This window comes from Diachasma alloeum, unplaced genomic scaffold (assembly GCF_001412515.2).
Source record: "Diachasma alloeum isolate Michigan unplaced genomic scaffold, Dall2.0 Dall_scaffold_00178, whole genome shotgun sequence".
Classification (NCBI taxonomy): domain Eukaryota; kingdom Metazoa; phylum Arthropoda; class Insecta; order Hymenoptera; family Braconidae; genus Diachasma; species Diachasma alloeum.
The window spans coordinates 1149843-1158953 of NW_021680344.1; the positions used below are offsets into that span (position 1 = coordinate 1149843).

The 9111-nt window shown below is 37.1% G+C and overlaps 1 protein-coding gene across 2 annotated transcripts in view; it reads left to right on the top strand.

The window, feature by feature from the left end:
* The first annotated feature begins 328 nt into the window (after nt 1–328).
* Nucleotides 329–9111, top strand: part of LOC107039638 (forkhead box protein O) — a 121695-nt gene continuing 112912 nt past the window's right edge. For both annotated transcript variants that reach the window (XR_001460968.1, XM_015259372.2), the window contains exon 1: nt 329–2212. Coding sequence is in view for 1 of the 2 variants with exons in the window: in XM_015259372.2 (XP_015114858.1) it covers nt 1745–2212 (468 nt within the window). In the remaining variant the exon portion in view is untranslated. The remainder of the gene's footprint in view (nt 2213–9111) is intronic.

Sequence of the window (9111 nt, forward strand, 5' to 3'; positions counted from 1 at the left end):
CCCACCCCCTCCGATACACAGGTAATCATGAGTTTCTTCACGCACCGAGCGCGAAAGAGAGGAGAGGAAAAACGAGCGAGAGAGTGGAACGAAGTAGCTCTCGGTTGAAAGGGGCAAGGGGTGGGTCACACTGCCCGTTGGCTGCCACGGGGCGCGCGGCGGGGGAGTCGAGCGAAGAGGGGATTCAGGCTAGGCGCCACGAATTCATTTGTCGTAGTGAGAGACCTTTAGCCGTTCGGGTAAAATCGGCAGTCTCCGTGAACGTATTTCACCGAGGGAACGAGAAAACCAGTTATCGTCGACGGTACGGCAGTACGCGCCGCGCTGCCTCGCCGGCAACTTGATAAATTTAAATAGTCGACATCTTCGTAGGTTTTTTTTTCATTTCGTTTCTTATATTTAACATGCACACGAGACGCGCAATACGACCTCGTGGTTAATTTTAATTTCAATACGTTTTATCCTTGACGTGTATAGACAACATTATCATTTAAAATTCAAGTTGCGATAGACTCTGAACAAAAAAAAACCACTTTGTTGATACATTTGAATAAATTTTTTCGCTCACTGTTACGTTTCACTTGATTTTACGGTAATTATCTGGACAGCCGGTCGTCTCTCGTCGTCGAGTGAGAGAAAGAATACGAAAACAAGTATCACAAGTGCCCCCTCCCGAGTGACCGTTCTGTCACGTGAAGAAAAAATAGTGATAAAAATATACATCGCTGGGATATTTCCATCCATAATTGTACGATACGTGAAAACGACTGTGCATAGCCAGTTTTGGTGCGGTTGCGGACTTGATCTAAGAGACCCGGGGGCCACATCGAAGTGGGTATCGCTGTTTGGAGTGGTGGCTATCCAACACGAGGAGTAGAGTGGGAGCGTTGGAAAAAAATAAAGCGAGACAGTATTAAAAAGACAGAGAAGATAATAAAAAAGAAACCAAGAGTGTGTGTAATCGTACGTTCGTGCGAGAGGCGGTCCACGTTGGAGTATAAAACGTTGAAATTCCGCGGGTTCAGTTGGTGATGGCAAAAGGCACACAAGTCCCGGGTGAGTTATAACGCGGTTGAGGCGTCAACGGCCTTGAAATTCTTTGGGAATATCAAAGCGTCGACACAGGTCGACAGTGTTATCACCAATTCTAAATCAATATTATTTTTTATAATTTTTTTCTCACTCGTGCTACTCACTGAATACTTAATTGGTGACGAGTGAAATTGAGTTGATGCTAATACTTGAACGAAAAAACTCGATTTACTCGCGTACGAGGAAATAAACAGTGAGATAAAAGTCCGGAGCTTTTTTCACTCTCAAACACTGGGAGCACAAATAGACGAGAACTAGGAAATCAAACTCCCCATTTAAAACATGACCACGTGACCTGTCGCTTCGTAAACATCGTTGGACCACGTGCTTTACCCCCTCTATCCTCCCCCCCGGGCAACCGCTGGCGTCCCCACTTCCCCGACACTTCGGCGCTCACGTTAAGTCCCGCGCATTTTGTAGCCACTCCTGAGGCTTCGATAACACTTCTTCGTTCTGTCGGCAGTGCCACGTGCGAGTAGATTTTTTCTCCGTTTGTTTTTCCGCGTTCGCTCAGGTGTTGAACACAAACGAGGGAACAAACGAGGGACTTTTGTTGAACCGTGCGAGTGTTGTTGTTAGAGGAATAGTTTGTGTTTTAGAGAAAAATTGAGGATTGCAATCATTCAAGGTGGATTTTACGGACGATACTGGTATGATGGACTCGGTGACGGGACCGATAATGGTCCCGACAACCATTCAACCGCCACCGTCACACTCGCCACCCGATCAGCCGCACACACCCCAGGGGTTGTCGTTTGATCTTGAGAGTGGATTTGAACCGCAGACTCGCGCGCGCTCCAACACGTGGCCGTTGCCGCGACCCGATGGCTATGTCGATGGCAATGTTGGGGGTGGCAATGGGATTGGCAAGGATGGCATTGAGAGCGGAACACCACCACAACAGAGTGCAATTGGACAGGGGGCTGGGCTTCTTCCCGTTAAGAAAAATTCCTCGAGACGAAATGCCTGGGGCAATCTCAGCTATGCGGATCTTATAACACAGGCCATCACTAGTGCACCTGAGAAACGGCTCACACTTTCGCAGATTTATGAGTGGATGGTGCAGAATGTACCGTATTTTAAGGACAAGGGGGATAGCAATAGCAGTGCCGGGTGGAAGGTGAGTTTTTTTTTATGTTATGGGCTGTCTTGGTTGGTGTTGAATATCAAATCTATTCATTTTTCATAAAAAAAATTTTTTAATCCTTGTTCGATTGGAAACTATTTTTCTCATAGAAATCTGATTGTGCACCAGGGATGCAAAATGACGGTAATTTTTCTGTTTATCAAGTTTTCTGACCATTTCTGACTTGGCGCATACCTCGTGATGCAAACTGACCGGTCAACTTACCCAATTGTCAGTCATTTTTTCTCGTCATTTATGCTGAAAAATCGTCTATCTAGATGTAATTTGACCGTCATTTCTATGCTCGGTAATTTTTTTTTTTCATGAATTTTTTTTTTATTTTAGCAAAATTATGAATAACGCCGAAACGGAAATCGAAAATTTAATGAATATTACCTTAGTATGGAATTGCAAACAAATCAGAAAAATTCCATAGCACTTTTCTTATTTATTATTATCATAGAATCTAAAAAGCTCAAAGATAGAAAAACAGTTGTATAAAATTTTTCATTGCATAAATGATTTCGTACATTTTCTCATTTGAGAACTAATTAAAGAACTCTCTCAAACATGCGGTGTCTAAAGCAGGCTATCTTTTACTAAAATTTGAAGAGCTCTAGGGTCCAAGGCTCAGCCCAAGGGCCGAATTTTGAAGTAACGCGGTAACATGATGAACGATATTTGTCGCGCTCTATCTAGATGTAAAATCACCGTCAAGATTTTCTTCGGTCATTTTTGGGACGCGAAATTCCGTCACTTTTTTCGGACCAAAAATGACTTGTAAAGTGACGGTAAATTGATCGGCCAGCTTTGTCTGTTATGTCCCTATTGTGCACCATGTTCCTTCATTCGACATTGCTGACTTGGCGTTCTTTTTAATTTGTATTTTCCAAAAATTTCTACTTCCTACATGGAGAGAAATTTTTGATAGAAATTATCCTACCGTTCTGTAAAAGTGTATCATGAGTCATCGTTTCCTCATTTCTATCCCGAAATTTAGTAAAAATTAATATATGATGATCAAATTTTATTCTACGTTAGAGAAATTTTATCCTGACGCATAATAAATTTTACCCTTCCAGTCCAATAATTTTTATGTAGATAACAACGAAAATTCTAGAACGGTTGGGAAATTTCACCCGACCGGCACGGTCATTTTTATTTTTATCAGGATAAAATTTCTCTAACGCAGAATAAAATTTGATCATCACACATTAATTTTTACTAAATTTCAGGATAGAAATGAGGAAACGATGACTCATAGTTCACTTTTATAGAACGGTAGGATAATTTTTATCAAAAATTTCTCTCCGTGTAGTAAGAACCAAATGAAACTTTTTTTAGCGCAGTTTTTTTACTAAAAACATTTCTTTTTTTTCCGTGGATACGTTTATGGTTTCAATATGGGGGGTCATTTTGGAAAACAGTCCTTATGTGCAGCTCCATCTATCGGAATTCTAGAAAATTCTAGACATTTCGAGGTAATCCGAGAAGTTTCTTGAAATTTCGAAAAAATTCAAGGAGTTTCTAGAAAATTTGAGGGAATGCAAGGAGTTTCTAGGGAATTCGAGAAAGTAGGAAAGACTATGGACGTATCCACATACAACTTCAGCTGTATCGAAGATACAGCCGCCGGCAATTTTTTAGAGAGATTTCATTATTTTCTTCAAAATAAGCGAGGAATTGTTTTTATATCCTGTAAATTTTTTTATTTTCAATTCAATTCGGCTCATTTATTTTTCACAGGACAAATCGTCCTTCCAATTAACAATCGAAGCAAAACAAAGATATCAACAAAACAAGTTCTCAAATCAATTCAAGTAGTTTTTGCATTCGAATATATTTTCCGTACTGACCTTCACTTTTCCTCGTCCGGGGGTTGGTATTGCCCCTTCCCCAAAACTCGTAAATGTGAAAATCGAATCTGAAATATACTATGAGAATTGAGGCTAAAAAACTATTAAATGAATTAATTCAATTTAACAATTAACATTTTATGAGAAATCGCTTTCTTGTTATCAAGAAATCGTCCTCGTCATTAAGACAGGCACAAAATTTCTTGACGAAAGTTTTTTTTTCTTAGTGCAAGACAGTGCATTCCCTGCGCTAAAAATTTGACGTTGAGTTGACACCGATCGGTGTCCTAAGTCCACACAGTTTTCAATGTGGGGTTGCGGTGTCAGAATTCCACTGCACCATAAGGAGCCACCTGTAAAATCTCGCGTTAATTCAACACCAATCAGTGTACCAGGAGTTCCACACTGGATTTTTACTCTGTAAATCGAACTCAATGTCACTTCCAAGAATTACGACTAGAATGTCCCTGAAATGTAAATTTCTCTTTAATGATGATTGCGAGAGCAAATCAATGCTGGAGTTCTCAAATATTTAATTACCTTGATAATGAATAATTGCAGGAGAGAATGTCAAACCCATTTTCTGTTTGATGATTTCATCAGCGAAAAAAAAGTCCCTCTGGAATTCCTTCTTCAAGACATTCATTTTTTAGATAAATAAACATAAGAAAGACGTTGTCATTCGCCTGGAATATTTCCATGCAAAATACTTCTCGTTTCTAACCATCCCAAAGCAGGAAATATTTCCAGTTTTTTCTGATAACTGATCTGCCTGAGTTCATGTGAATTCCCTCGGTGGCTAACCCGCAAAAGTTTGCTATTCCACCAGAATTCTTGAAAGGCCAACCTATACCAATGTTTCAAGATGATAAAACTTGGATAGATAAAACTGGATAGAATGACAATAAACAAATTTTAGAATTCCCACAGCTGTTCAATAACCCATCGGTACCTGAGCCACTATCAAAAGACAAACGACTCCGTGGTAAAGAAAGGCTAGTTCGAAACCATAGAATTGTGTCAGATCAGTTGTGCTAATGCTTTAAAATTATAAATTGACTGGCAACACAAGTAAATCGGAGAACTTCAGTCTTATTTCGACTTGAGATTCATGAAGTCACACTAATTTCTACCTCAAATTGTAATTTTATATGCCCTTTTATAAAACTGTCCCTGAAATTCCATTTTTTAACGGCGCTAGTTGCAGAGAGAATATCAAGAGATATTTTCCGTTTGATAACTTCATCATCTACAAAAAAAGGTCCTGCAAAATTCCTTCTTCAAGGCATTAATTTTTTATATAAATAGTCATCTAAGAAAGACGTCGCAATTCGCCTGGAATATTTCCATTAAAAATAGTTCACATTTCTAAACATCCCAAAGCAAGAAAACATTTCCAGTTTTTTCTGAAAACTGGTCTGCCTGAGTTCATGTAAATCCCCTTGGTGGCTAACCCGCAAAAGTTTGCTATTCCACCAGAATTCTTGAATGACCAACCTATACCAATGTTTCAAGATCATAAAACTTGGAAAAAACTGGATAGAATGACAATAAACGAATTTCAGAATTCGTGTGTTCACTTCCGCGAGTAATTCCCACAGCTGTTCAACAACCCATCGGTACCTGAGCCGCTATCAATAGACAAACGACTCCGTGGTAAAGGAAGGCTAGTTCGAAACCATAGAATTATGTGTCAGATTAGCTGTGCTAATGCCTTAAAACTACAGACGCCTAGAAGAGAGACAACTATAAGGCAATACACATATACAGAATGATTGGTAGGTGAGGCCAGTGGCGCACGGCATACCAAGGCCGTCTCTTGGCATCTGCATTCCCACCCGATCCGACGATCAGCGATAGAGAGGAACCCAACTTTCCGTTAACTTTGCCAATGAGAATATTGCACGTGGCGTCGATCTCAGAGTAGTACGACGTTAAAACCTACCCGACAACTACTCCTTCCTTCTCGAATGTTTTGATTTCTCGAAAAGGGAAGTTGTACGGAGCTCATTTTTTTTCAATTCCCACATTCGTGCGTCGTTCACAACGTAAATAACAAAATTGACGGATAATTTGACGTTTTTAGGTTGACTTTTCGGTTATGACGTCAGTAACTCGGAGTCGTATGTTCATTGGACAATGCGCACGCAGGAATGAGGTTAGGTTGCCAGGATTCCCCTATTTATGCGTTTTTTTTCAGATAGTTAAGTACTTTCCACAGTTTGACATGGATCACAAGATTAATTCTCAGATTTTTAATCGTCTAATTTGTAAAGAAAATTGGGGGAGAAACTTTTAAGGATATCTAAGCACTTTGGCTATTTTTTCGCAAGCGAAATGCTTTTCTGCTGTTGTAGTAGAATATCTGAGCTTTCATTTAAGCGCCATGTCACCCCAAATCTCGATTTTGAAACCTTAAAAAGCATTTTAAAACACCGAAAACAATTAGAGAGTTTATTTTTGAAGGGAGATTGATGAAATAATTGAAAAATCGCAATTTTCTACAAATAATTTATAAACAATCAATTTTTCATCACAAAAATTATTTGTTGAATCGTAACAAATTTAGTCATATTCAGGATGTTACCAGAATGTTTCCGAAAGTTTAAACAATTTTAATTATCTATTTATAAACAACGAATATTAAAAAAAAATAATAATTCTGTTTTAAAAATTTTTCTCACGCAATTTAATTAACAAATGGATTGTCTTTGTTTTTTCTGGCTTACAGTGAATTATTACGATTTCGAAAAACCAATTTTGACAGTGGAAAATTCATTACTGTCAATAAATGACTCAGAAAGCAGTCACATCCTCAAAAACATCTTGTTGCAACTATTTTATGGATCTTCGTCCAAAAATTGTCTTTCTAATTTATTTTTTTCAATAAAAAAATCAAATTTCAACCCTTGAAGTTTAACTAATAAAATCATTACAAAAGGTCCAGAAATCTAGGCTGAAATGAAAACCCTGATCTTCAACTACAAATGTAGAACTGGGTCTCAACAAAAAACAAGTGGGAAATTCCCGATGCATAGCATATAGTATAGCTTTTTTTGCTAATAAATTAGCAATATGCTTCCGAATGGTCATGTTGCATTTTTTTTCTTCCGTATATGATTTATATTTTCTTTATTTCATTACATTGAATAAGTTTCTTTTCAATCAATGGTGTCAAATTTTCTCTTCAGTTGAATTTTATAATTATTATTATTCTTATTATTATTTTCTCTTATAGAACTTTTTATTTATTTATTTATTTATTTTTTCATTATTCTTTCATAAATCCAACACGTTACAGAACTTGGCTGTTTAGCTATATATACAAAACTGCGTGCGCCGTCGTGTTTTTTACATGGCACAATAACCCTCTTGGATTAATTTGATCCAACAATTACTTCAAAATTACTGACGACAATGATTACGAAGAAGATGAGAATGGAATATTAATACTAGCAACGTCATTATTTAAAGTCTACACCTGTTCTCTTTTGTAATTTCTGTCTGGGTTTTCTGGAGAGGACATGGGTTATGGGCCCTAGATAACTAAAATATCAGTTTTTTAAATTATATTTTAGTTGCTCATAACAGGTTTGCATGAACCCTTAAAATTATTAAATAAATAGATTAACGTTAAATGAATTTGAACCTTTTTCTTTCATTCAAATAATCAACGTAAGTTTATTTTCCACAATCATGGAAAGGCAACAAACTTTCGAATACCATAGGCGGTTCTTGAAATTCTTGTATAAATTAAATGAAAGAATGATACTATTTATATCATAACAAAATTTCAACACAATATAATTTTAAAAAATGTATTTATTCATAAATGATTGAGTTTGAAACATCACATTTGGAGAAACCATGAAAAAGCTAATTTTCGGGGAAACTGTTGAAAAATTTGAAATTTCTGAAAATTATCATTAAAAAATTAAATCAACGGAGGCAGTTATGATAACTATTGTTCAACTTCCACTTAAGGGCATCAATACAAACATTTCAAGCCATGATACAATTCATTCGAAGCCAGGAATCCAAAGATATCCGCGGAATTCTAATTTTCAAAAAAAAAAAATTTGCAAATTTTCACAAAAATCACAGTAACGATTACTGCTATCGTCTTCATCTTCGGACTCGGTCGAAAGGGCATCTCAACAAATTTTTTAAGCCGTTATTTAATGAATTTGAAACATTTTTTTTAATCGTGAAACACCGATTTTTGAAAAAATTCAAAAATTTTAAAAATGCGTTAATGAATTGAATTTCAATTAATGGCAGTAGATGGGGCTCAGTAAGACCTACATTTGAGAAAAAAAAGATTGAATTCCATTGTTGAACTGGCGAATAATTGAAGAAAAAGTTTGTTACATACGTACATACATACGTACACACGTACGGACGCCGTCTAAAAATTGCATTTCCGGACTTTTTGGATCATAATGGATTGATATAACACAAAAAATCGGAAACTTAAATTTGGTCGATTACAATGCTTCCATTCGGAAGCAAAAAATTAAGAAAATTAATATTAAAATCGTCAGTATGAATTTTTTAAACTAAAATTTGAAAAAAGCAATAATGAATTACGAAGGGGTTGCATCTCATAAAAATTTTGATTTCATTACGTCACAAACCCGGAGTTGAACTTCTGTGAGATTTTTAAAAATGCATAATTATTTAATTAAAAATTCTTCACATGTTTTTGAATGAAAAACGTCATAATGGAGTCATGAACTTGAGATGAGAAGAAATGAAGAATAATCCACTTTTTTCTATACATTTTTTTTCCTTGGAGTACGACGTAAACCACACACCTACGTAATTTTTCAATGAAACTCGCATGGTTGTGATCCGGCTCAGCCGGTGCAAATATCCATACATATGTGCACACATACGTATTTGTATGTATGCGACGGGTTAGAACTCCGGGTTTTCCACGCGTTATTTTTGCACTACTCCCAAGTGTACTCGCGTCGTTGCCGCTTCTCTTCCTCTACATCTTGCTGCTGTAGCCGTTCCCCCCCCCCCCCCCCC